Source organism: Fusarium coffeatum, assembly GCF_003316985.1.
Source record: "Fusarium coffeatum strain FIESC_28 chromosome Unknown BRIP53273_contig_113, whole genome shotgun sequence".
NCBI classification, from domain to species: domain Eukaryota; kingdom Fungi; phylum Ascomycota; class Sordariomycetes; order Hypocreales; family Nectriaceae; genus Fusarium; species Fusarium coffeatum.
In genome coordinates this window covers 89,603-115,905 of record NW_022157906.1, presented here as the reverse complement: position 1 = coordinate 115,905, position 26,303 = coordinate 89,603, and the positions used below count along the sequence as shown (strand labels likewise).

The window sequence follows — 26,303 nt, the reverse complement described above, 5'->3', positions numbered from 1 at the left end:
AAGAGTATCTATAATATAGTACGGAATTACATATAAGCGGCCTGGAGACGTTCTTGAATGTCAGGACCAATTCCACAAGTATCAAACATAAGTCTTAAATCTTCTACGATGACACCTGGCACTTCCCAAGCAGCGAAATGTCCCCCTTTCTCGTGTTCAGCTTGATAAACAATCGGACCTAGTGTTTGGTTCCAAGACTTGGGAAGCAAGATCAGGTCGTTTAAAAATCGAGAGATTCCCAGAGGAACTTCCACATAAGCCCCTGCAGCAGCAAAGGCTGGTGGCTCACAGTGCTGAAACGTGTAGTAGACCTTACTGGAGGCATCGGGACCGGGCGTGGAGAAATAGTAGATACTCACCCAAGTTAAGATCTCTTCGTCGGTCCAAAGATAATCGTCGCTCCAGTCGTGGAGTTTCTCGTACATCCAAGCCAACAAGCCCACAGGGCTGTCTTTCAGTGAATAGCCTATCGTCATTGGTTTCGTCGATTGTAATTTGTAGTAACCGCTACCTTCTTTCTCAAAAGTAGCGGCTTGGGCAAGTCCTCTCTGCTCAATCTCAGTAAGAGGAGCTGTCAAGCTTTGTGCGTGTAGCTCTGGATGGGTCTCGGCTGTGGGCTGGCTTGGCAACGGTGTGTTGGTATGATGCGCCAGGCACCGGGACGGACCAAACAGCTTAGCCATGTACCGTGATATGAGACCCCCAACATCTCCACCTTGGATGACTACATAATTTAGTAAAACAACAAGAGCTATTGATGTAGGGAGAAACATACCGTAGTGGTGATATCCCAGAGTTTGCATAAGTTTATCATATACCTCCGCGTGATGCTCAAGGCCAAATCCCACCTAGATATCGTTAGGATTGACGTAGAGATTGTAACCATATCAGGGTATATAGATTTACCTTGCTAGGGGAGGAGAAGCCGAAGTCAATCAGACTTGGTGCCACAACATGGAAGGTCGGTCCAGCCTTGTCATCACCTTGAACAAGATGATCAATAATCCTGGCGACCTCATAAAAGCTTCCAGGCCAGTCATGGAGGAAGAGGAGGGGAATGGAGTCTGCTTTGATGCTCTTCTTGTGGACAAAGTGAATGTCAAAAATCCCAAAGCCATTGATGTCAATGGGAGTCATGAACTGAGGAAGCTCATTGAGCCGAGCTTCGACGTCGCGCCAGTTGTAGACAGTCTGCCATGCATTTACCAATCTTTTGATCTCGCGAACAGGTGGGCCTTTGGTCCAAGAGTCTTTCTCGAGATCGTCCTGGTCTGGAAAGTCAGCAAGAGCTAACTTTTGCATGAGGCGCTCTAGCCTAGAGGGGGGGATGTTGATCTGGTAAGGCTTGATGGAGGTCATCATGTTTAGAAAATCGAAATGAGATTTAAAATATTCAACTGAGGAAAAAATTTTCTTTGAAGAGTCTGGCTGTAAATGAAAAGGATGCAAATGGCTTTTTTTGTTGGTTGTATCGAAGAGTGACCTGCCTCTTATACACAAAACTGGAAGCAGAAGACGAATGTACAAGTCTAAGAGCAGCGATGTCAGAGACCTCAGGCGGACCAATGGTTGACTGACACTTGAACTGTGGCTTATCACCATGTCTGAAATTACGCCCACGCCAATCACATTCTCATACGAGACCCACACAGCTTACTCCTACATAACGACTGTCAGCAAATGGTAGTTTGTCCCTCAAGCTATCAACAGCAAGAACAGCAAACAACATGGAGACTTCTGGTTGCATCAGATATTGCTTGTGTCCACTGAAGCGATGAATCAAACGGGCGCGAGTGCGAGCAAAAGGCGCAAAGGCGCCCGTGGAATGCCCGAAGTCAAAAGTGGTTGCAGAACATGCAAGTCAGCAGCTCCAACCCCGCGTCCGGTTCGAGGAGGAACAAGTGACTAATGATTACAACAGGACTCGGCGCAAGAAGTGCGACGAGAAAAAGCCGGCCTGTTCCCGTTGTATAGAAGGCGGTTGGCATTGTGACTTTCTCTTCGCACCTATGCACGAACGCACCGCAGGAGGATCCACTGTGCTAGGCATGGTACAACCATACGATCCTCCCCCTCGACAAGAGAATGCTTTGGCGTCATGGACAGATACATGCTACGTCGGGTCGCTTACGAAAGTCTCTGGATTGCCGTCTCATCTAGGAAATCTCAATTGGCTCCAAGCAGGCCTGTTTGACTACTTCCGAGCTGTGTGCGCTCCTGAATTCTCATTGTACTTTCTGTCTGATGATTGGGAGCGTCTCATCCTCCAAACAGTATACAGCGAACCCTGGGCCCTTAAAGCTGCTCTGTCTATCAGTACACTCAGCCGAAATCATTACTCGCCGGGACAAATAAACCTCCTAGGTGCGTCGGCCTTCGAGTATGCAATGGTCTGTTATAACCAGGCCATCGTTACTCTAAATAGCACACTGGCAACATCAGCGAATGGCTCTTACCTTGCAGTAATTGGGGCCATTCTGTTTGTCACGATAGAGTTCCTACAACAGACATCCACATCGGCATATTATCCAAAAGGGGGAGTAGACCGAGGTTACATAGAAACCCATATACAAGGCGGATTGGCCATCTTGAGAAGTGTTCAACCTCAAAACGATCTGAAATGTTTGGAAGAAGCCCTAACCTTCCTCCAATACCAAGGACAACAAATTTATTCGTTCTACATAACAAACCAACACTGAGATCTGTGCATTGTTTATCTTAGAATTACTCCCAATAGTCTATTTTACAACATAACCTAGTCCTTGAGAATACATAAGTAAGCAATTCAGTATTTAATTTATTCGATCCGCACCATCCCTACGCCTGCCTGGTGCTTATTACAATACATGCTTGTGGTGTTTTCAGCCTGTGGTGGAAGTCCGTTTAGTAGACAATAACCCAAGTCGAGATCTCTTCATTAGTCCAAAACCAATCGACACTCCAGTTGTGAGGTTCTAGCTTGCTTTGCGTTCTTAGCTCTACTACCAATCTACCAGCAAGGGAAAGAGGACTAGGGTAGCTATGTTTTAATAGGTCTTCTCGTTTACTAAAAGAGTGCTGACCCATACTGGTTAGGCTCCAGACCCTGCTTCCTTAGCCAAGGTGCTACCCCGCTTCTACCTACAGAGCTGAACATCATCAACCTGGCGTGTCTAACATGCTGCATTTTCTTAGAGCATATCATTTTCCATCAACAATGTTAAGCCCCTTCTCTGCCCTTGCAAGATGTCATTAAATCTATCTCCAGGCTCTAGTCTGAAAGTACAGCCGCTAAAGGATTCCCAAGTTAACCCCTTTCAGATACTACAGACTTTGAGGGCTTCATTCCCAGCCCGGCCAGGTTCTATTCATTCATGCTCTTTTTGTGCGGTTCAAGAACTTGATCCACTGATTAGAGTGCATATCGAGCAGCAACTACATGATGTTGCAATTATCAAGTACCGTGGCTTAAGATGCATCCAAGGGGCTCTCAGTGGCTGCGCGCTTTTCCAGGAATTTATATCACTCCTTGTGCGGGAGCTAAATACACGTGGCTATGATGCCAACAGCCCTGCAGCTCTTATCGATCCAGAACGATGGGTCTGCCAGCTCCATTCAATGGTTTCCTTATCCCCCGACAGCCTTCAACGTATTGGAGTAACGTGGAAGAGTTCGAAAGACCAGCTACCTCTAATTAGCTCACGTCATCCAGGAAAGCCATATCCTATGTATTGGCTTATAGCAGAAGAAAGTATGTAGGTAACGGCCAGGCATGGGTCACTTGTGGGACTAAAGACTGCCTAGATGATCCAGCTGCGGAGACTGTTCGAGCGCGACCTTTTAGCCAAACATTTTCGTCACAAGAAGCAAAGCAGTGGGCCATGTCTCGTCTACATGTTTGCGAGGCATCGCATCACAACTGCCCCTCGGAGTCTGACTTTATGCCCTTGAGACTATTAAGACTTGTTCAATGCCCGGACGGTAGCCTTTGCGTGGCACTACAGGACATACCGAAAGGAGGCGACCATACCAGAGTGGGCCGGTATACAAGTCTGTCATACTGCTGGGGCGGTCACCAAGAACTTCAGCTGAACGCCAATACTGAAGTTACCTTAACAAATGGCATCCCAGTATCTTCACTACCTCAGACCTTACAAGATGCTGTTTTTGTGACCCACAATTTAGGACTTCAGTTTATCTGGGTCGACTGTCTTTGCATTCGACAGGACGATCCGCAAGATATTGCGCTAGAGATTGCCCAAATGCCCCAGATCTACAAGAATTCCTTCGTCACTATATCAGCTGCGAAAGCTAGGCACAGCAATGAAGGCTTCCTTCACGATATCTCTTCACCCCCTGTCTCCGAACCAGCCTTCAGATTACCTTTTGCCTGTCCTGATGGAAGGCTTGGGTCCGTCATACTCTCTAGTGGCTTGTTCAGATCCCCTATCAGTGAGCGAGCGTGGACACTCCAGGAGTATATCTTATCTCGTCGAGTCCTTCAGTTTACCGATGCTGGCCTGCACTGGACATGTCGGGAAGCCGTCGGGTTTCGGCAAGATGATGCTTGCCTCGCACTGGATTATCTTCTACCGTTTCGAGACTCCTACCATATGTTCCAAGGGCTTTATGAGAGTAATAGAGCTTGCAGACAGTGGATGAATATCGTTGAGGAATACACCAAGCGGGACCTGACATATGATCTTGATAAACTACCAGCGATTTCGGGTGTAGCTGAGGTTTGGGCACAAGCCCTCGATGATTCTTATTTGGCCGGAATATGGCTTTCGCATCTTCCTGGAGCACTTCTATGGACATCAGCACAGCCACATGAGCAGCTGCAGCAGCCCGCAGAATATCTTGCACCTACCTGGTCGTGGGCCAGCCTGGTCGGTCAGATTGATTGGTTCGATGGTAAAATGACTACGATTGATCGAAGAGTAGTTATTGTTTCTGGTTCAACCACCCCAATGTATCCAGGGGCTCGATTTGGGCAGGTCTCGTCAGGTTCATTGGTTGTTCGCGGCTACCTACAAGAGGCAGTCCTCACTGGCGAGCTTCCATCTACGCAATCGTCGTTTTCGGTACACCCTGAGAATGTGACTGGTGAGGTGCTTGATCTCGATTTGGCAACTACAGAGCTTGACTTTTGGGACGAGGTGTTGGAGGAAAGAACTCGGGGTTGTAGAGTATATTGCCTTCAAATCTGCCTTTTCGAGGAGGATAGCCGGAGTGGTCCTTCAGGGCTCATACTTGTCACACAAGACGAGATGACGTTTCGTAGGGTTGGCGTATTTGAATTTGAACCCCCGCAGGAAGAGGGAATGCAATCCCCTGAGGATTATAACGTCCTGTTCCAGCGGTATGAAGACACATTATATGTCCAGCGAAGGGCTTTCTGCCAGGCTAATCCGCGGACTATCACGATAGTCTAAGCGGAGAGACGATACAGTCAACCTGCCCGGATAGACTGGCCATTGAGTTACTGAGTCTGACAACTAAGATCGACATGTTTAATCTCTATTGACCAGAAATCAGCTCAAGCACGTTGATTTTCTCCGCTCGGCTTTGGCTTGAATCTGCGTACGGTATATATTTGTCTTGAATGAAAAGAAAAACTCTCGATAAGTCATTAAATAACACAAGCCCTAGTCCTCCTTCAATACCAAGAATAGCGACTCCATTTATTTCACATATCAAATCAACAATGAGATCTGTATATAGCTTGTCCCGATATTACTCTCATAAGTCCCCTTCGTAACACACACCCCAAGCCAGAAGCGTATATATTCAAGCTGGAAGTTAATGGAAAGGGGTTATAAACCTAGATCATCTGCTTGAAAGGCACCCGTTTGAGTTCATCTCACTAGTTGAAAGCGGCTGGCAATATGCCAGTTCTACTATGGCAGTTAAAGTACATAAAAGATTGATCAGCCTTGCGCAACACCATAAGTTCATGCCAAAGATTCAAGTTAGCTTCCTCGCCCTCCCTCTCCATCCGATTGAAGTGATTGATCTGTGTACCAAAGATCTCCTTGTGCTTAGGCGTGAGAGACCACTTCTCCAGCCGCTCTAGTGACTCCCACATACTGATGCTCCATGTCTTGCCGATTGGATTCCCATTATCGTCTTCCACCCGCAGATATCTATTGGAGAAGCATCCGAAGTTGTGACTGTTCTTTGTAAGCTCCTCCATTCCGCTGTCAAGAGTTGGCTTGATCTCTGTGTTGTATGATTTGATCTCTGCTGGTGTGCTGTTCTCCCAGACTTGGCCGGAGCGGATAAGGCAAAGATTTTCGTGGGGCTCAACAGAGATGAGTTTCCCATGAGAGTCTGACGAGGAGTCGTCGTCTTTGAGTGATGGCCAGCCGACTGGTTCAAGAGTATCAGTCTGTGATCTCGGAATGCGGTCTCGAGCCGATCCCCAATACTCATGAGTATCAGTCTCGCCACTCATTGACTCTGTGATAACTGAATAGCCCTCTGGAAACGGCAAAGCAAACGTAGTCTCTGTATCAGTAACAGGGACTGTATACAACTCTCTGAATGCTCCGATGTTGGAAGCAGGACATAGCTCTGCGTACCACCAATCTTGAGGCAATGGAGCTTCCCATTCTTTATAGCTCGCGATATCTTTCCAGTACAGAGTGAAGACTATGTTGCGATATCCACTGGAGTCTTTGAAACTCGATCGTACGTGGTGATGAGGACCTGATTTGGTATGAATGGCCCGGTGAATTGTGTCGATCGCGTCTGCTGGGTTGATTGGGGGAAGATATTGGATTCCGAGGTCGATTGTGACGATAGCTGAAGTCTCTTTCGGGAAGCGTGCGGAATGAGACGCTTGTTGGGGGCCTCTGAAGCAACGAGGATGATGGAGCGGTTGGGTGCGATTGACTTTGAGATGGTTTGGAATGGCAGGCTCCAAGCAGGGCCTCTTCTGCGCGCTGTACAAGTATCAATATACCTGTCTACCACCACAACCCAGTTTCTTTTTGTCACTTCAGAAACAGGTTGGCTCGGTTGAACATACCTCAAAACAGTCATGTTTCAGTTTCTGATGCTGGGCTAGTAGGCGAGGTGATTGTCCCTGAAGTTAGGATATTGGAAGCAGAACACCGATGAAAAGATTAGAATAATTGAATTAGGATAGAGAAATGCGTTCAACTCTCCAGATAAGTAATTCCATGTCATCTTGTTCAGTGACCATTCCTTTGCACCAAGTTAAGACGTTGATGCCGCGCCGAAAGCGGAATAGTTTTCCAGGGTGTCACAGTGTCTCCTGACGCTATTGACGCTGTTGACGCTGGAAGCGAGGTGGGTCAGGTCTAGACTAAAAGTTAGTAACCCGCGGGCTCGTAAAGAATCGCAGGAAGTTCTATTGCTCAACGTTGACAGTGGCGCCGAAGATAGCGCCGCTCTTGACGCTAATGACGCTGCGCACCGCATCGCTAAAGAATTTCATGTACTGTACCCGCGGGATCTGTCCGCGGGTAACCTGTCTAGCGCAGTCAATGGCTAAAATCTCTACCGGCATTGCAGGTTTTAAAGCATTACCTCCATAAACATAAAGATTCTAGTTTCTCATAAACAAATACAGCACTGATCAGTAAACTGCAAAGCAAATTATTGCCCTAGGACAACATGGATGCCATCCCTACACCAAACTCTTCCGGCGACAAACAAGACAAGGTCCGCATCTACGTCGTCCAGCGATGTCCCCGTCTCTTGGACCTCGAACACGGCGTGCAAACTGCAACTGAAGAAATCGCAAAAGCAGCAGATGCCGGAGCCAATCTCATTGCTTTTCCCGAAACATGGCTGACTGGATATCCTGCATGGGTATTCGGCATGGCCAAATGGAACGACCCCGAAGCGCGGAGTTGGTATAAAAAACTAGTCGAAGCTAGTCCAACTGCTTCAAGCTCTCACATCGATCGAATCAAGGATGCTGCGAGAGAAAATAATATTGAAGTTGTTCTTGGTTTCAACGAAAGAGGGAGAGAAAGCGGTGGGACTATTTACAACAGTGTCGCTATGATTGGACGAGATGGTTCTCTGCGGGGCCTCCATCGCAAGCTTACTCCAACGCATGCCGAGAGACTTGTCTGGGCAAATGGCGATGCGCAAGGTCTCGTAGCGTACGATACTAGCTTTGGCAGAATCGGTGCGGCAGTCTGTTGGGAACACTTCCACCCTCTCATCCGACACGCTCTACACAAGGAAGATGAACAGATCCATATCGCCCTGTGGCCGGATATGCCTTCGGCGCATCAAATCGCTTCTCGACAATATGCCTTTGAAGGACGATGCTTTGTTGTCGCCGCAGCTTCATATCTGGATAAAGAGTCTGTGCCAGCCGAGTTGTTGGAAGCCTATATCAAAGGTGCCGGGTCAGCGGATCTCTTCACAGGGGGCTCAAGCGTGATCGGACCGGATGGAGAGTATATTGCCGGTCCGGTATACGGTCCTGAGCCCCTTATTGTTGATATCGATGTCGGAGACACAATCGCTTATAAACATGACCTTGATGTAGCGGGTCATTATGGCAGACCAGATGTCTTTGAACTGCTAGTGAACAGAGAGAGTGATAGAAGATGAAGCAGATATATAGACCTCAAAACAGAGCTAGGTTCCATCCACGATGCTTGGAGACGTCTTGCCATGCGACTGTTCTTGGTCCATTGACCTCCCAAATCTCATCAAGAACGTCAATACATGCATCGACATTCTTAAACTTCCTCCACTTATTCATTGCTACCAATCTGTTCCGGATTACGCTAGCTTGCCTTGCATTCTCGGCTCTGCTGCCAGCGACAAAGAGAGGAAAGAGTAAAGAGCATTCGGCGAATGCGCCCTGAGGTATTCTGTCCGACAACGTCGAAATAGCCTCAATGTGTGTCGAAGTCCCTACAGGTATTATGTCTGTAACAATTTGCCGCGGAAAACGTTTCGTCAGAACTGAATCAAGGTATATAAATGCCGCGCTGCGGTACGTTTCGCTCAACAACGCGAGAGGCTCATCGCTCGTGATACCAGCTTTGCACCTCCACTCCGTAAGACCATTCGCAATATCGTAGGCCTTTTGTAGCACCTCGTCATCAGACTCAGTTGTGCCGAGAACACTTATCTCGGATAAGTAGAAGATGATCCTCGGCGCATAAGCGCAATATGGGTCTGCCAAAGCGTCGTCGCTAGACATCCAATAATCGCCAGTTAACAATGGCTTTCGATTAAGTGATATGCTCGTCAAGCTATCGTGGTATGCGAAGAAGCGAAGTAGCCATTTCGCTTCAAAGCTCAAGTTTCTTGAAGAGCGTATTGAGTCGAGACATGCTGCGGCACCGGCGACGTGACATGTCCAGCCAATGCTCGTTCCATCTGAGATGGTTTCCAATGCACACATAACCATTGCGATGGCGAGGCGCATTTCGCCTGTGAGGCTGTTGTCTCGGTCGAGAGAGTTTCTGAACGCTGTCAACACCCGACCACGGTGTTGGAGGGAGATGTCGTTGAAGTTCGGGTTGCACATTGCGAGATGTGTTGATGATAGCGCAGTTATGGCGTCCAAGAGAACTGGACAGTCGAAGGCCATTGGTAGTAGTACCGATATGAAGCAATTGTTCTCTGTGTTGGTAGATAGCATTTGGGCCAGGGTCGTCGTGTAGTATCGCAACATGTCCCGACGACCTGTGCTTAGATCTGTTGAGTGCCCATCATCCGGACGGACCAAATCTACGGGTAGGCTGATGCATGCCTGGCTACCCTGTGCAGGCGGTGACCTTCTGACTCTCCGGGGTGCTTGGTACTCGCATATGAGATTGAGTCGGGTACAGTCCCCACAAACAGGCATCCTCGTATCACACTTCTTCCTGCGCTGCCGACATGTCAAGCATCCATGCTGCTGTCGCGTAAAAGGTTTCTTAGTGCGCTTTTTTGTTGGCAATGCGGAGGTAGAGTCCGGACTGCTGGTGGATACTTGGGGGCTGGCCATGGCTGCATGTATCACGTTCGAGGTGAGATGGAAAGGGGAGAAGAGAAGATGAGTGGAACATGAATCAGCTCCGGGCTATACGCAATCTCCGCTAACACTGTACGGAGATGTCAAGTTCATTACTACCGGCTGGGTTACCCCGCACGTTGACCATAAACTCAATCAACCCGCTACCGGGGTCCGGGAAACCGTTAGTGTCTAGACTTACAAATTCATTCCTTGACCTCAGGCCAAACAGAGTGCTAGGATTTCTGGCGTCCTTTGCTAGCGTCTATCGCACCAAGAACTTGGAGATAAGCTTTCAGGCTACCCTTATCGCTCTTGACGCCCTTGACGCCGAAGGACAATCCCGGCTTCACCTTATCTATGGCTAGCATGACAACAACGTCCAGCGAGGCATCATTCTTATCATGACTCTCAATTCAGCATTTACATAAATTTAACGTGTCAATATCTGGCCTATTTAGATGTCGCCAATCCACATCGATTGCACACGCATACTATGCCATGAACCTCCTCCATCGAGCCCCCTTCTATCAGTAAACAGATCCTCAGTAGTCCTTGCTGCTTCTTTACCGTTTCTTTAATTGGCCCTGAAACTTGGACTTACAACGTTAGCCATGAAGGGCGACTCGCGCGACACAATGGCTCCGTCGGGCATCGGCTCCGTCGTCTCGTGTGAGCCTTCACCTGACTACAAACCTCAGAACGAAGATGTAGACTATCCACAAACCCACCTAAAGAAGCGCTTCACACTGCTATCCACGATCGCATTCGGCTTCACAACTATGAACTCCTGGGTCGCCTTTGCTTCGGGTCTCGCTGTCCCTCTCTCATGTGGCGCTGGACCAACTCTAATCTACGGCCTTCTCGTCGGTGGCATCATCATGACCATCATCGCAGCAGGGTACGCAGAGCTTGCTTCTGCCTTTCCATCTGCAGGTGGCCAGTACCATATAGTGTACATGACGTTCCCAGCTTCAAGCCGCCGCTTTGCAGCGTTCTTTACGGGATGGATGTCAATTCTATATACCATTGGGGCTACAGCGTCTTGCAGCTTCTTTATTGCACAGTCGATATTGAACCTGGTTACTTTGTGGAATGAGACGTATGTCGCTGAGAGCTGGCATGTGTATCTCGTCCATATCTGCCTATGTACTATTGCTTTCTTGATTGCATCGCGGTGCCCCACTGCCATTGGAAGCATTGGTGTTTCAGTGCTCTGGCTATCAATCATCGGCTTCGTCGCATCGCTTGCAACACTACTGGCCGTGCAAGAAGTCAAGCAGCCTAGCGAATTTGTCTTTACAGAATTCACAAACGTTTCCGGTTGGACCGATGGTTGGGCTGCCATGATTGGTCTCGCAAGCTGTCTTTGGGCCTACTGCGGTATTGACGCGCCGAGCCATCTCTCCGAAGAGGTCGATAATCCGAGCCGAAATATCCCCATCGCTATTCTAACAACTATCATACTCGGGATCATCACTGTTATTGCTTGGAACATTGGTCTGATGTATGTCATCAAAGACGTTCAGGGACTTATTGCTTCGGGTGCGCCTATCATGGAAGTCTATAATCAGGCTCTGGGCTCAAAGACTGCAACAACGATCTGGGCAGTCTATTATATCCTTGTCTTTTATCACATCATTCTCAACCTTTTCGTCTTCTCATCTCGAATTTTGTGGTCATTCGCACGAGACGGCGGTGTTCCTTATTCTCGCTATGTCTCTCACCTCCAATGGTCCAACCCAGTCCGCGCAACAGGTATCATGCTTTTTCTCCAAATCATCATCGGTATCCTCTATATTGCTTCGAAAACTGCATACAGCAGTTTCATCAACTTGACTCTGTTCGCACTCAACATCACTGTTGTACTGCCCCAGTCTGTCTTGTTATTCACTGGCCGTGATTCGTTACCGAAGCGGGCATTTTCGTTGGGCAGATATGGTTATCTCGTCAATGCGCTGGCAACAATCTCCATGCTTTTCTTTAGTGTCGTGTTCGCATTCCCTGTTGGCCGTCCTGTAACTCCGAGTACCATGAACTATTTGGTTGTCATCTTCGCACTTAGTCTCATTTTCATTGTTTCGTCGTGGCTGTTGGGTCTTTCCAATCGTTTTACCGGACCATCGGAGGGAACGGTACATATTTAAAAAGACATATCCTTATAATGATTGAAAGACTTGAATCTTATCCCGTTAGACACAAGCGACCCATCGTAGCAAGTACTATCAGTGAAGTACTTTCATGTCGTACTCCAGGGTATGAAAACTCCACTGACGAAAGGCAAATCCCTCAGATTGGTGTTCTGACCTTTGAAATGTCAGCAACTAGTCTGTATGTAGACTAAACCGGGGATTTAATTCGATAATTCATTTCGGTTATGCAGTCTTACAGCCTCTATTATTAGACGTGTCAGAAATGGACATGGTTGTGTTCATGGCCCAGTCAGTTCTCCCCTTCCGCTCAATTCAATGTCAACTTTCCTTCCGCATTACCTAGACATCCACAACGCGCCTTTGTTCAAGATGGATCAAAATTGGAAGCCCTTTATGAAGTCTACAGCAGATGATTGGAGCAGCATACCTGACCCTGTTCAACGAAAGCGGATCCAGAACAGGCTATCGCAACGGGCGAGACGTACGTACACTAACGCATCTCTTACTCAAGCTAATGGTCAATCAAGGTATGCGGGGAAAGAGAGCGATAGCTCGACGCGACAGTGAAACGGTAGACGTGGGCGGTTCTTCTACAGATAATACCAGTGACCCCAATCGACCGCGATCATCAGCTGAGGGCTCAAGTCTGACTGTAGTGGACACTTCTCACTCAGAACCATTTCATGCACAACCTCCACAAAGCCCATTGGTAGATAGTCACTTCATTATTCTTACAGACATGACCGCTTGCGCCGCTCTCGCCATCATCGCTCAATGTCTCGACCTTGATTGCCAATCAAGACCAGGCTTCCATATACAAGCCTCGATTACAAGTCTCCCCTCAGCTATAGCACCAACCCAGCTACAAATCGTTGTCCCGCACAAACCGTACCTGGACATGTTGCCGTGGGCTTCGTTACGGGATAGACTTCTCAAGTCTGTGTCGGTTATCAATGAAGAGGAGTTTATGGCTGATATGCGCAGTGGAAGCTTAAGAGTTTGGGGTAATGTGCCGTGGGATCCAATGGGTTGGGAAGTCAGCGACGAGTTTGCGAGGCGCTGGTGGTTTTTGATAGATGGAAGTATTGTAAGAACGAGTAATTTTTGGAGAGCGCAGAGAGGAGAGACACCGCTAGCTCTAGTCGCGGAGTGTAATTAGGTGTGAAATTTATTGCCTTTCGTTGGTCGACATGGGGGAGGTGCTAGTACTGCATCCTGACACGCCACGCTGTTTCTGACAATCATACAACGTGAAGGTCAGATTGCTTGCATGCATCCCCACCTGACTGACCACAGGCCAAAACATATTTGCATATAAGTACCTTTGTCGCCCTGTTCGATTGGAACTAGTTAATCAAACAATTTGACTCAAGCATCATTCTTTTCCAACTCGCAACCCCCCAGACTTCTATCAACACCTTACATGACACAGCTATGGGCGCCAACTTTAGCCAACTATTTCCGGGAAGACCTACTTTTACCGAAGAGCACATACCGTCTTTGGATGGCAAAGTCTTCCTCGTCACCGGCGGAACCAATGGAGTCGGTCTCGAGCTAGTCAAGATACTTTATTCCAAGGGCGGCACAGTCTACCTCCCATGCCGTTCCGCAAGCAAAGGAGCACAGACGATTAAGGACATCCGAGCTTCCCATCCTAGAAGTAAGGGCCAGCTGAAGACTCTGCCTCTCGATCTCAATGACCTTGAATCGGTGGCCGCTTGTGCCTCTGCATTCCTGGCACAGGAGACTCGTTTGGATGTCCTGTGGAACAATGCGGGTATAAGCTACGTACCCCATGACGAACTCACAGTTCAAGGGTACGAGCCCCAAATGGGAGTGAATTGTCTGGCATCCTTCCTTCTTACCCAGCTGCTGCTCCCCATCTTGAAGCATACGGCCAGTATATCGTCCGGTCCTTCGACACGAGTCATTTTCTTAGCTTCGGGAATGGTGGACATGTCAGCACCGCCGGGAGGTATACCATTGGACGAGCTCCATCCTGGCAATCAATCCAAAGACCTCTCACGGAACTACACTATTTCTAAAACTGGAAGTTGGTTCCTGGCGTCTGAGTTTGATCGGCGTATGCGAGCAGACGGGGTTGTGTTCGTTGCTCAGAACCCCGGGAATCTAATGACCAACATCTGGGACCGTGTTCCATGGCTACTTAAGGCACCTATCAAAATGCTATTACATCCACCTAAGTATGGTGCCTATTCGGAACTTTGGGCCGGGCTCAGCGCCGAGATCAAGCTCGATGACGGTGGCCGGTATGCTGTGCCGTGGGGGAAATGGCATCCAAGTCCGAGAAAGGATCTTTTGGACAGTTTGAAGACCAAAGAGGACGGGGGATCCGGTATTGCATCTGCGTTTTGGAAATGGTGTGATAGGGAAACTGAGAAGTTCCTCTAAGGGCCTCTTTAATTATGCTCTACTGGAAGTCTTTCAAAGACTGCTTGGGTCTTGATCGGCTTAAGGGATTACAGACCTTCTGTAATTCTTTATAAGCCAGGTAGATTCAAGAGGTTTTTAACAAAAAGCAGGCGGAAAGTTCATGTGTACTCAAAGCGTGCGAAGATCCTGCGAAGAGCTGTCAATAGTTATTCTAGTGAAAGTAGAGGATTTCCCGGCATGAGTACGGACAGCATCTCGGATGTAGTTGACAACGGGAATTCATTCTATCACAAAGGTGGTGCCATCAGCCACAAGTCTGAATCGTCCTTGGCTAGGCGGATGTAACCTACAGGGAAGTATTCTGTAAGCACTTATCTACAGATGGATACTGAAACGCCAAGAATTCAAATAATGCCTCAAAATGTTACTGTAGGTGTGTCCGTTCTACACCGCTACTTTATATAGTGTTTGTAATTCTGATAAAATGTTCTATTTGTCCCTTCATAATGTACTGGGGCTTATTAGACTATACCTCCCGCCCAGTCGTATCCTGAGAGTTGGTACTAAGTGATAAGAGCCAACTACTTAGTATGGCAATCGATAATGGGCCCTTCGAACGCAACATCAGAGCCTGTGTAGCGCGGTATCTCGAAAACCGACCTAACTGCAATCGATGTATTGTCGACGAAAATGACCACTATGTCCCTTTTCCCTACAGCGGACCGGAGTCGCTCGGTCCGCATATTGACTACAGAGGGTTGATGTCATACCCTAAGTTATGCGGTGTAATGAGGAATCATGAGATTGTTCACACAATGCGTGAAGACCCTTCGTGGCAGTCAAAACCACGTGGTTGCCGCCTACGCTTTGGCTTGGTTGAACAAGAAACTGCCGATGATGGTGACAGTGATGATGATGATGAAGATGAGGGTGCGGACGAGGACGACTGGGTGACCTGGGAGAGGCGGAAAATCGATGGGAAAATCAGGCAGAGGGCGGACCTAACGTCAGTTGACCCATGCGTCTGTCTAGATGACAATGGAGTTGGCACAACATATTTGCTAAGCTTGGGTCTGCTGATCAAGACGCTTCCCGACGGCCACGTGGTTCAGGTTACGGTGGAAGAAAACACAAAGAAGACCCGGGTGCAGATGCCCCCAACATTGCATCGCGACAACTTTGTCACGCTCGCCAAGGTGTTCAGCCTCATGGCTATGGCGCTGGAACGCATCGACTTCCTCGGCGTTCATGAAGAGATGGAACAACTACTCGAGAAAGCCAATGCGAAGATTCAGAACCAGCTCCTACGAATTCTGGCGACCATGACCAATGACACTGAGTTGCAGATCGCGGCGCCAGTGTTACCGTTCCTACCTCTCGATCAGTTGTGTGGAGATGGCCAGGTCCTCACTCTAGAGCAGTTACAACACTCAGTGTTCCGAACCACGCCGCATTATGCCATAGCTCCAAGGGACAGTTTCCATCGAGGCTCATGCGGTTGCTTGTTTCCTGGAGGGCGGGCTGAGACAAACGAAGAGTCGGAGGTGCCAGAAGCGAAGATAATTCCTCCCCGATTTTACGATGCCCATCGGAGGAATGAGAAAGATCTCAAAGACAAGATCGTGGCTGTGTCTCCCGACAGCTATGTAGCGCTTTCGTACCCTTGGATTCAATACGGGTCTGAGGACTTGGAAAGTATCATCGCAACAGCTCACAGTGTGCTGAAGCACCGATACTACTGGGTCGATCGGTGGTGCATAGACCAAGAGAGCTATGAGGATAAGGAAAGAGAGGTACCAAAGATGAAGGACTACTACTCCAACGCTGTTTCCACATTGGTTCTTCCAGGAATGGCATTCCCTATCGAGCTCGCTCAATTAAAGACCGTTGGTTCCAAGGTTCAACTATACGATGCAGATTTGACTCAGAAGGTCAAGCAGATCTGGGAGAAGTGTCAGTGGAAGCAGCGCTGCTGGACATTGCAGGAAACAGTGATGAGTAAAGAATGCATTTTCTGGAGTGGCCATGATGACGCTCCCTTCATTGATTGTTCGCAGCTCATCGGCATTTTATACAGTTCACAATTCGGCAACCAATACATAAACGCTCTACCCTACTCAGCGTTCGATGTTGGTTACGTCGCCAAGTCATCATTGCTCAGCAGGTCGTTGTCAATCTCGGACTCAACGAACGAATCTATCTACCAAGATCAATTGTTAGATGTTCCAGCCATGGCACTGTGCTTGATGCGAACGCCTGCATGCGCCCTTTAGCAGCCCTTCTCGACAAGCTGCGTGGTCGAGAGGCTACAATGGAGTTGGATGAATACTACGGTATATTCTCCATGGCATTAGGCCAGCTTCCTGTGGTGGATTATAAGATCGATATCTCTACACTTCTGGCCAGGATGGTGAACTGTGGTGCTTTAGGTGCAAATCTGCTCTTGACAAGCACCGAGCAAGGCTCTGTCATGAGTGCCGCGAAGGGTAGTTGGATGCCTCGCAGATGCATCCAGCGAGAGCACTCGTTGATGGGTGGTGAAGTCAACGCGTTACAACCCAGTATCTCCAACGATGCGATGGTCTTTCAGGGTTTCTCCGTTGACATAGAAAATGGGAATGACGGGCGCGACCATTTTGCTATGGGTACCCAGGTAAAAATGGTGTACCTCCGTCCGAACAGTGGACGTGGAGATGAGATTATGGAAGTGCACATAAGTGCTATGTTAACTCGTACCTTGGAGAGAGCTCGAAACTACATTCTACTAGCAGCAGCTGACTGGCGATATGGAGAATCTACTAGTGGGTTACTACTTCTATCGACTGAAGAGCAGAGCCCTGGAATACATTGTCTAGTAGATGCTGGGGTGGTAGACAACCTTACAACAACGTTTCTCCGAAACGGGAACATGGGATCAGGTCAGGAATTCCATCTGGTTTAGTTTTATTTATTTAGATTTCGTATTTCCAGTTCCCTCTCAAGTTGATGTACAGCTTATTATCTCTATGGTGCTTCGGTGCGTTACGGTAACTTGAAGTCACCCTGACCAGTGACTAACAGCTTGGATGAGCCTATAGCCTATTATGTTCACGCTGACCTTTGAGATCTTGCAACATCATATCGGTTTCAGTAAAATGTACCATCCTATTAGAAAGAAGAGGAGCCTTCTCCTTCGACTACCTGGTAATTCTAGATCGGGCAGTAACAGTCGCCATCGCAGCAAGGGTTCTCAACATAGTTAACCGTAAGCTGTCCGTTGTCAACGTTGTTGCCTTCTTCAGTGGGAATACTACCACACTGAGTGCAACCATGGTCGAGAATGCCCTGAATCAATTCGACGGCCCGATCCGTGTTGCCGCTAGCGCCGCTCTGGAAGAAGGCGCAGATAGATCCCCATTGGCCGCCAGAGCAGGCAATTTGGACTGTGCTATGTCAGTTATGTAATCTTCGGATTACTTGATTTGATACATACCGCCCTCATTCCAATGATGATCGCCTTGTCCGCGGGCTTGTAGTTGTTTCGCTTTAGTAAGGACAGTGTTCAAGCTCGCGCTGTTGATGTTGCACCAGCCTGATCCTCGGCAGTTGATGCCGAGTGCTGAGGCAGCGGATAGGAGGGTGGTAAGAGTGAGGAGGGTATGCATTGTTATGTATTGTTCGGTGCTTGGAAGAGATATAGAGTGTGATGAGGTTGTGTCAGGAATTACTTGTGTAGGGACGATGAAAAAGTTTGATAATTATGAACGGAGGGGACAAAGTGCTCCTTAAGTAATTCACAGAGTTGTACCAAAACGCCGTCTAAAAGAATAGTGACGCCCATTTCGGCCTTGCCTTCCAGGAGGCTGGTGTTAGCAGCACCTCATCCCAGATGTTGACGTCTTCATGACTCCAAAGACAAGTGCTCGTTCCCTCGGCCGACGTCAACCAAAGTTCCTTTCTAGGATTGGCAATGATGAGATACTGTACAAGTACCATGGCGATCCTTTTGATGTATCAAGGCCTCGGGGACCTGCCAAGAAGAGGATCTCGTAAGTTAGTGTTTTGTCCAAACCAAGGATTATTCCTCCTCTAGTGTCGATCAAGTACCTTGTTAGGGCTATGACTGCCATGTCTCTCAAATGGCCGTATACCAAGGCTCACAAAGTGGAGTTATCTTGATCGGCAGTGTGGGTGGATAAACAGTTACGCCAAGGCCAGCTGCCAAGAGAGTGGCTGTATACCGTTTCTATGTAGACAGACTTGAATGCTACATTCATTGTATTTCGTTGCACTACTGTGTCAAGAGATGTTATAAATCATCAGATATCTGGAACCTTACCTCAGTCAACAAACACTTGCAAATCTTCACTCTTACCTCCCCTTTACCACCACAAGCAACAGGCTCACGCTTCTATCCTGTCTACAAATCTCTCAAGATGCATTACTCTACTCTTACTACCCTTTCCGCTCTTGCCACCATGACATCCGCTCTTGGAATCAATTGTCGCGGCTCAGGATTCTGCTCTGGTGGCGCCGGCAACCTCATCAATCTCAAGGCAATTGTCGACAACATCCAGCCACGAGACCGCCACTATGAGACAGGCCAGCAAGTCGCTTGTACTGGCGACACCTGCGCTTTCTTTCAGAGTAGCGCAACCGGTACCGCTGATGATGTTTCTTGGGCTCTACAGGCCCTCCTTGACCACGGCTGTAAGAAGTGTGGTTCTGTGCCCATGCAGGATGGCAACAACGTCGATGATGGGCAGTTGACGGTAAACTTCGTCAGCGACCCTAGTTGCCAGGGAGCTTGTTAGGTCTTTGCCTTGATTTATGATGAATAGAATCGATGTAACTTGACAGTAAAGACAAGGAGGGGCAGTCTTGGCAAGATTTGGAACAGATCTGACAATGATCACTGTTAGAAGGCTAGGATAAGCAACCATTCTTTAATCCCAAGTCACTTTTAATCCCGTATCTTTGAATGCTGTGTCCCCATTGGTCAATTGAAGACATATGCCTCTCACCTGATTATCCGTTCAAAATCTCAGAATACCTTGTTCGTCCACTCTGACTGTCATTTGCTTATCAAGGCGTAGACGTTACGAAAGCCCTGCACGGCTCATCAGAGCCGAAAGCTGGCCCACCTATACAACCTCAAGTTGTTCTTCACTCAACAAGTTCACGCTGATGATCAACGGCTTTGGTCCCTTTGTGGATATATCTGATCCTACTAGGTAGGTGGATCTTATAAAGGGATACCCGGATAGGCATCAAGATTCAATTGTAGTACGATGTATCTAGCTATGCTAGGAAGGCATACCAGGACGTTCGACAGGGACCAATCAGGTGGAGGATTAAAGTTTTAGTAGGCGGCCGTCCCTTGCCCCAGACCCGTACGCCGCTTACATGTGGAGACAGCGGTTGAGACAAATGTCGTCATCCAACCAGACTGTCCACATACCATACAGCAACTTGCAGTTCTCAACAACTTCATCCTATGCCAAGACTATCGATAACTTCAGCTCCTCGCATAGTCATTGTCGATCACGGTAGCCTGGCCCTAGATCGACGTCATGCCGAGCCAGGACGCATATTGCACTCTGCTGAAGTCTCCCAAAGGGGCATTTCGTGTAGCCGGCATATACGAAAAGGACCTTGATGAGATCTTTTCCAGGCAATTATCGGTGACTAGAGAACGTCTCACATACTCAGACTCGGCACCGTCATTCGGTGTGACGATCAGAAGCAATGCTCCAGCGATGTCTGTCAACGTTGTATCACCTGCCCTTTACGGTGTCAAGTAGCCCATAGTAAGGCTGGCTTGTTCGGAGATCTTCACGCCCCTACGACAATTCTGCCCGCCTCTAGTAACGGTTGGATATTCATCACGCATCTCCTTGTACAATGTAGTTCGACTGAGGAGTTCCAAGCTCCGGATGTATGTCAGCCTGTTTACTGTAACAATTGGAGACAGAATGAAGGCATAAGCAGTCCATACCCTGTCGACAGATAGGTATAAGTATTTGCCAGCTGCCGCGTTACAGATTTGTGTCTGTTCTCATCTCAGCACATATTACCTTCCCATCAACCATATCTATCACTTTAAACAAACCTCAATATGCATTTCTCAACATCGATTCTCCTCCTCACCTCCACAGTTGCAGGTTTAGGCATCAACTGTCGTGGCAGCGGCTTCTGTGACCTCACCTTCGGCTCCAGCATTGGAGATATCCAGGACCAGATTGGCATCCTCGTTGCCGATGGCCAAGGCGACAGACACTTTGATACCGGAGGTAAGACTTTGCTTGTCATCTCTGCCAAGCGGTGGTGCTAATACTTGACTTTGTAGCTCAGATTGCTTGTACGCAGGGCAACCAGGGTAGCATTTGTGCTTTCTACCAAAGTGGTGCCTCTGGATCAGCAAGAGACGCGTTTGGTCACATTCAGCAGATCATCGACCACGGGTGTTCGCTTTGCGGCAGTGTTCCGACACAGGAAGGAAACAATGTGGATGATGGGCAACTGACAGTCAACTTTGTCAGTGACCCATGCTGTGAGGGGAACTGTCACTGTTAGATCTTTCCATTGACATAAACACTTGAAATAATCCCTTGAAGTATTGCAAATGTGAACGATTACAAATAGCAAACCGTTCATTTCGCATACTCCACAGAGAAGCACCTTAAAAGATCTTTACCGTTTCACAAGATATTGCACGGCCTCATATTGGCATCTTGAAATGATCACATTATAATTCTCATCTGAGATAGCTATCTCGTTTGAACCTCTTCATAGTACTCGGGATACGTTGTCTTGTAGCCCAAGACGAACCGTCCCCAATAAGCCGCTCCCCATAATAGCAATCGGCTGGCAACCTTCCCCAGCCACTCCCAAGGCAGGGGTACAGCCAATGGTGTATCCCCATCATGAAGGAACACCATCAGCTGGAAGAAACTGGGCGGTCTTCCTGCCTCTCTGCAATCATCCAAATAACCGAAGAAATTTCTAAAGAAGCGCTGCTCAGCTTCATAAGACTCCGGTGACAAATGGATGTCAACCACTAGATCTTCCGTCTCGGAAGCATTCTCGAAGCGATGATATCGACCTGCTTTGATTGATGCCGTGCGCTGACCATCAGCCTCATCGGAAAGAACAGCAAACGGTTCTTTGCCAATACCACGATAGAAGTTGCCCTTGCCGGATTGGAGACGGAAGAATTCGTCTTGGTAGATGTGGTAGTGGAAGGGCGGGGCGACAATAGACACGCCGTGTTCCTTTGTAGTTGGGGGAATGCGATGTGTCATGATGTAGTCTGAGTTTGGTTTCGCAAAGGTGACAGAAGACCGACCGGAGTCGTAGGTAATGGGGTTGTTGGCTGTATTGTTTGTGCGCGCTGGTTGCGCTGATCGAAGGAAAGAGAGCATGGTGAATGGACCACGAATTCTGGTCTCGTGAATGTAGTCTTTTGCAGCTTTCAATGGCGCCAATGCTGGCAGTCTTGGTCTGATCTGCGAAGCCAAGTTGGGATCAACTGCAATCTTGAACTTCAGATCTGTTAGAGATCTGATTTGGGGCTCTTGCTGGTGTTGAGGTTGTCTGTCGGGAAAAGCACTGGTTGCGGCCCGACAGCTGGAACCTAACCCCGTATATCCGCTGGTCGTCAATGAGAAGCTTTGGGGGGGAATCATTGAATGAATGATGCTAACTGGACGAGACTTTTGTCAACATGGGGAGAGGGTGAGTCAATTAGCCTTGGATTAACCGCTTAGCTATCACTGCCGTGATTTGAGCGTCTTACTGTTCATGCAAGTGTATTGTGCTAACATAGATTCCACGTCGCTAGTACTTATCTGGCATAGTGGAACAATGCTCTCAAGCGACAGATACCCTGTACCCGACATCATATCGACAGACATAGGTGCATTTCGAGTCTTGTCCTTTTACCATACACTCTCAGTTTATCCATAGTTAACCTTCTTTCAATTGCTTTCATGCATTCAATCAAGACATCTTTTTTGTGGTCCTCAATCCCTTGGGTAGACTCCGACTCTTACTGGTACAAGCATAGTGTACCGTATATCACGGATGCGACCTATCTTCACACGATAGATGTCTGGACACCAAAGACAGCTGAACAAGCATCAGTCCCAACAGACGACTACATACCTAACAAAAAAGGTCCGTGGGTAGTTTATATCCATGGAGGTGCTTGGCGCGATCCTCTTGTCGACTCATCGTCCTTTGAAGCTACCGCTCTGAAATTGCTTCAAGACCAGGATACCCGAATTGCTGGGATCGCCTCTGTCAATTACCCACTCTCCAGCCATCCGAATCACCCCACGCATCCCTCCCCGCCTAATGATCCCTCAGAGCCAATTAATGTCGCCAGAACTGCAAAGCATCCTGATCATATCATCTCGGTACTCTCGGCTATTGCATTTCTCCAAGAGGAACTTGGCGTTGCCCATGACTATATTCTATCTGGACATAGCTGTGGCGCGACGTTGACTTTTCAGGCTGTGATGAACGCAGATCGATGGGCGACAGCTGGAAGTTCTGTGCCAAAGATAAAGAAACCCTCCGTCATTGCACCCTTGAACGGTCTCTATGATCTGGCTGCTTTCATCGGCAATCCGCCCGACACCCACAAAGCTCTCCAGCCTCTCTATGTCGCATTCACAAAGAACGCCTTCGGAGACAATGCGGAAGTATGGAAAGCTGCTTGCCCTACGGTTGTCTCCAATTGGATAACAGAGTGGCCCGAGGGAAAAGCTGTCTTCATTGCGCAAAGCAAGAACGATACCCTGGTACCATATTCTCAGACCGAGCTTATGAGAGCTCACTTAAAGAGTAACTCGAAACTAGAAATTTTCGAGATGCCGGCAAGTGGTGACCACAATGACTTGTGGAAGCAGGCAGATGAGATTGTGGAGATCATGAAACAGGCAATTGGTTATGCAATCAGAGTGTAGAAACGCTATTCATAGTAGCATCGCTGGAAGAAACACCTATAGTGAAGCTTGTTTATCTCTATTGATAAAGAAACATTGTTTACAACTGTTAGAGATATTCTCAATCGAAGAAGAGGGTTTTATCGAAGAGAATGGAAAGCTTACGTGTGGGTCAACAGCGCCTGTTTGCTAGCTGTCATTGGCCGAGACAAGTACCGACGGAGGCTTATCTAAACGCTATCGGCATCTGCCGATCTTCTGAATTGTCAATCCAAACCTTGGACATGCGTAACATAGAAGGATCGTTCTCCACAGAGAGTACGATTCAGCTTGACTCAGCTCTCCACTTGGTTCTTCAGTCTTTGACTTCGATTGGGGCACAACCCACGAGAATACTGATCTTTAGTCACGGTAATTGTTATCCGACTTCCCCCCAAGCAACCTAAGCCTCGTTTTGGTTCAGCCTGTTCCTTTGAGTCCGACATAGGAGCAGATCATCACCTGTGCCATGTTCTGCACCCTGATATATAGCATCCTTCGGCTCTTGGAAAGACATTGCATTGTTGGTGACATCACGAGATCCTTCAGCTGAACGTCTGGAGCTATATAAGTGTATGGTTCTTGCAATACTCCTCTTTTCACAAACCTCTCAGCTCAATTTGTTCTGTCTTCTCTCTCAAAACACACATTCATCCCTCAACAATGAAGTTCCCAATCGCGAATCTGTTTACTTTCTTTGCTGTCGCCTCCAAGGTATCAGCTTGGTATGGTCGGTATACCCCCTCCTTGAAGAACTCTATCGTCTCTGACCTATCCAGTCCAATTCCTCAACGAGGACAACAAATGTGAAGTCGGAGAGCAGACAGAGTACCAGCTCCTTATAGGCGACAAGTTTGACTGCTATAACTTCGGTGCCAGTTACAATGGCATTGAGTGCGATCACTTCAGGGAAGGTGGGTTTGAGAAATTATGGGAATGCAAGGGCACGTTCATCGCCAAGTCAGCTAAGCCCAAGCATGACACGGGCTCTGTCTGCAAGTTCTATGCTGCCGTTGACTGCCAGGGTGTTGGTATCTCTGGGGAGGGCGGCTCGTGCGTTCCTGTAAGCCAGTTGATTGGAGATGGAACCTCTGTTCCTCAACGTATTGCGTCTTTCAGATGTGTAAGTTGATCGATTACCCCAGTTGAGTCGACTTCTTTGCTAACAATTTGGATCTTAGGAAAACACTGAGGAACCCGCTTAAGAAACACATTGGTACCAGTCGATGCCTATAACAGGTCGAACTGATAGAAGCTTGGTTACGAAGCCCCTTACAAATAAGAGCGTTGTTTGACAGGAGTAGTATTTATAGTGAATAGAGCGCTTTTCGTGCAATATGCCTATATAGTTCTTATATGTACAAGGCGTTTAAATTGCATTATTCGACTCATATGGCCATGCGAAACTTGAATAAATCTCCCTTGAGAATTTCCTCCTTCTTCTTCACCAATTCCTCCATGTCCCATTGGACATTAACAAATCTGCCGGACAGCCACTCCCGTCGCTCAGAACATAGCCAGACTATAGTGTCGGCGGGCAGCTCGGGCGAGTCAGTCAGATGAGGGTGCAACTCTTCAGGCAGGTTCAACGCCAGCTCAGTCTTTACTCCACCCGGATGAATCGAGATAGAAATTACTCCCTGTTGACGGTATTCAATGTCGATGAACTCGCTGATGCGGCAAAGAGCCATCTTGCTGGCCTGGTATGCCGACGCTCCGGGGGTCACCATTTGGCTACCGCCACTGCTGACGTTGATGACTGTCTTGACGGTCGAGTTGAGAACCAAGGGGATGAAGTAGCGCGAAGAGAGGTAAGTTCCTTTGACGGTGACCTCCCAAGTCAACCACCAGTCCTTGGGGTCAGATTCAATGATGGGCTTCCACTCCTCAAGGTTGCCGGCGTTGTTGATTAATATGTCGAGGCTACCGCCGAGGACCTCTTTAGCTGTTTCCGCAGCAGCTTTGACTGATTCTTCAGATGTGATATCCAACTTTATAGAGCAGACCAAAGGCTCGGGTTTGTTGGAGGCCTTGGCGGCTTTTTTGACTGCCACTTCAACGTTCGACATATCAGAACGGGCGGCGAGCAAAATCTTGGAGCATCCTGCCATAGCAAACCGAACTGCGGCCGCCTTTCCGATTCCTTTCGATGCGCCTGTAACCAAGACTGACTTTCCAGTAAGGTCACCTTTTGTCGGGTCGATGTAAGGATATGTATCCTGACGATTTGAAACGTAAGTAACACATTTGAGCCAATTTCTTCCGTCAAAAACGGGATCGTCTGCCAGGTTTGCCATTGTGTAGGGTCGTTTTCTAAGCCGTAATTATTTGTTGTAAGGATAATGTCAGATACTATTGTCCTCTTATTGAGTATGCAACCGAGTCTTTATAGATCTTCTTTTTCTTTTCTTCTTTTCTACAAGTGGGTGAAGCGGTAAGACCATACGTTGATCAATGGATCTGAGGCGACATAGCCACAGCTCAACCAATTGATATCATCGGAATGGAATAGCTGAGATGGGGCTCCATCTGTGCACCCACGCTATCCCTATAGTGGAGATACATCGTCTTATGTTATTGATGGAGATACGGATAGATCCAATTGTACGGTGACTACAATACTAGTAACTCTTACGACTGCTGTGGAGTCTGACTCGGTTTGTAATGGATCAGTGTGTCATTTGAGTCAGTGGACTGATGGTTGAGCCGAGAGGTTTTGCGATAGAAAATGCAGACCTCCACAAGAGACCTGGTAAATATTATGTACATCAGGGTAAACATGGAGAAATATGCTCCACTTCAAAATTG

General features: G+C 48.0%; 15 protein-coding genes across 15 annotated transcripts; 9 read left to right on the top strand and 6 right to left on the bottom strand.

The window, feature by feature from the left end:
- Positions 1 to 26: 26 nt before the first annotated feature.
- On the bottom strand, positions 27 to 1,362 carry FIESC28_05293 (uncharacterized protein; the record flags this gene model as incomplete). The annotated part of the gene is made up of 3 exons (XM_031159440.1): positions 27 to 724; positions 776 to 848; positions 907 to 1,362. The coding sequence occupies 3 exons, from the start codon at positions 1,360 to 1,362 to the stop codon at positions 27 to 29; spliced, it is 1,227 nt and encodes a 408-aa protein (XP_031016511.1).
- A 2,343-nt stretch (positions 1,363 to 3,705) lies between these two features.
- Positions 3,706 to 5,414, top strand: FIESC28_05292 (uncharacterized protein; the record flags this gene model as incomplete). The annotated part of the gene is made up of 2 exons (XM_031159439.1): positions 3,706 to 3,730; positions 3,784 to 5,414. 2 exons carry the CDS (start codon positions 3,706 to 3,708, stop codon positions 5,412 to 5,414), a joined length of 1,656 nt encoding a protein of 551 aa, XP_031016510.1.
- Positions 5,415 to 5,845: 431 nt separating this feature from the next.
- Positions 5,846 to 7,026, bottom strand: FIESC28_05291 (uncharacterized protein; the record flags this gene model as incomplete). Its single annotated transcript, XM_031159438.1, has 2 exons — positions 5,846 to 6,926; positions 7,013 to 7,026. The coding sequence occupies 2 exons, from the start codon at positions 7,024 to 7,026 to the stop codon at positions 5,846 to 5,848; spliced, it is 1,095 nt and encodes a 364-aa protein (XP_031016509.1).
- A 597-nt stretch (positions 7,027 to 7,623) lies between these two features.
- FIESC28_05290 (uncharacterized protein) lies at positions 7,624 to 8,580 on the top strand (the record flags this gene model as incomplete). The annotated part of the gene is made up of 1 exon (XM_031159437.1): positions 7,624 to 8,580. The coding sequence occupies one exon, from the start codon at positions 7,624 to 7,626 to the stop codon at positions 8,578 to 8,580; it is 957 nt and encodes a 318-aa protein (XP_031016508.1).
- Positions 8,581 to 8,596: 16 nt separating this feature from the next.
- Positions 8,597 to 9,511, bottom strand: FIESC28_05289 (uncharacterized protein; the record flags this gene model as incomplete). The annotated part of the gene is made up of 1 exon (XM_031159436.1): positions 8,597 to 9,511. One exon carries the CDS (start codon positions 9,509 to 9,511, stop codon positions 8,597 to 8,599), a length of 915 nt encoding a protein of 304 aa, XP_031016507.1.
- Positions 9,512 to 10,593: 1,082 nt separating this feature from the next.
- Positions 10,594 to 12,126, top strand: FIESC28_05288 (uncharacterized protein; the record flags this gene model as incomplete). Its single annotated transcript, XM_031159435.1, has 1 exon — positions 10,594 to 12,126. The coding sequence occupies one exon, from the start codon at positions 10,594 to 10,596 to the stop codon at positions 12,124 to 12,126; it is 1,533 nt and encodes a 510-aa protein (XP_031016506.1).
- A 1,440-nt stretch (positions 12,127 to 13,566) lies between these two features.
- On the top strand, positions 13,567 to 14,544 carry FIESC28_05287 (uncharacterized protein; the record flags this gene model as incomplete). Its single annotated transcript, XM_031159434.1, has 1 exon — positions 13,567 to 14,544. One exon carries the CDS (start codon positions 13,567 to 13,569, stop codon positions 14,542 to 14,544), a length of 978 nt encoding a protein of 325 aa, XP_031016505.1.
- Positions 14,545 to 15,341: 797 nt separating this feature from the next.
- Positions 15,342 to 17,467, top strand: FIESC28_05286 (uncharacterized protein; the record flags this gene model as incomplete). Its single annotated transcript, XM_031159433.1, has 2 exons — positions 15,342 to 16,575; positions 16,674 to 17,467. 2 exons carry the CDS (start codon positions 15,342 to 15,344, stop codon positions 17,465 to 17,467), a joined length of 2,028 nt encoding a protein of 675 aa, XP_031016504.1.
- A 248-nt stretch (positions 17,468 to 17,715) lies between these two features.
- Positions 17,716 to 18,170, bottom strand: FIESC28_05285 (uncharacterized protein; the record flags this gene model as incomplete). Its single annotated transcript, XM_031159432.1, has 2 exons — positions 17,716 to 17,948; positions 17,999 to 18,170. 2 exons carry the CDS (start codon positions 18,168 to 18,170, stop codon positions 17,716 to 17,718), a joined length of 405 nt encoding a protein of 134 aa, XP_031016503.1.
- A 771-nt stretch (positions 18,171 to 18,941) lies between these two features.
- Positions 18,942 to 19,319, top strand: FIESC28_05284 (uncharacterized protein; the record flags this gene model as incomplete). The annotated part of the gene is made up of 1 exon (XM_031159431.1): positions 18,942 to 19,319. One exon carries the CDS (start codon positions 18,942 to 18,944, stop codon positions 19,317 to 19,319), a length of 378 nt encoding a protein of 125 aa, XP_031016502.1.
- A 1,304-nt stretch (positions 19,320 to 20,623) lies between these two features.
- Positions 20,624 to 21,081, top strand: FIESC28_05283 (uncharacterized protein; the record flags this gene model as incomplete). Its single annotated transcript, XM_031159430.1, has 2 exons — positions 20,624 to 20,798; positions 20,855 to 21,081. The coding sequence occupies 2 exons, from the start codon at positions 20,624 to 20,626 to the stop codon at positions 21,079 to 21,081; spliced, it is 402 nt and encodes a 133-aa protein (XP_031016501.1).
- A 194-nt stretch (positions 21,082 to 21,275) lies between these two features.
- On the bottom strand, positions 21,276 to 21,929 carry FIESC28_05282 (uncharacterized protein; the record flags this gene model as incomplete). The annotated part of the gene is made up of 1 exon (XM_031159429.1): positions 21,276 to 21,929. One exon carries the CDS (start codon positions 21,927 to 21,929, stop codon positions 21,276 to 21,278), a length of 654 nt encoding a protein of 217 aa, XP_031016500.1.
- Positions 21,930 to 22,496: 567 nt separating this feature from the next.
- Positions 22,497 to 23,477, top strand: FIESC28_05281 (uncharacterized protein; the record flags this gene model as incomplete). The annotated part of the gene is made up of 1 exon (XM_031159428.1): positions 22,497 to 23,477. One exon carries the CDS (start codon positions 22,497 to 22,499, stop codon positions 23,475 to 23,477), a length of 981 nt encoding a protein of 326 aa, XP_031016499.1.
- Positions 23,478 to 24,158: 681 nt separating this feature from the next.
- FIESC28_05280 (uncharacterized protein) lies at positions 24,159 to 24,700 on the top strand (the record flags this gene model as incomplete). Its single annotated transcript, XM_031159427.1, has 3 exons — positions 24,159 to 24,225; positions 24,275 to 24,618; positions 24,677 to 24,700. The coding sequence occupies 3 exons, from the start codon at positions 24,159 to 24,161 to the stop codon at positions 24,698 to 24,700; spliced, it is 435 nt and encodes a 144-aa protein (XP_031016498.1).
- A 183-nt stretch (positions 24,701 to 24,883) lies between these two features.
- FIESC28_05279 (uncharacterized protein) lies at positions 24,884 to 25,792 on the bottom strand (the record flags this gene model as incomplete). Its single annotated transcript, XM_031159426.1, has 1 exon — positions 24,884 to 25,792. One exon carries the CDS (start codon positions 25,790 to 25,792, stop codon positions 24,884 to 24,886), a length of 909 nt encoding a protein of 302 aa, XP_031016497.1.
- Between the last annotated feature and the right edge of the window lie 511 nt (positions 25,793 to 26,303).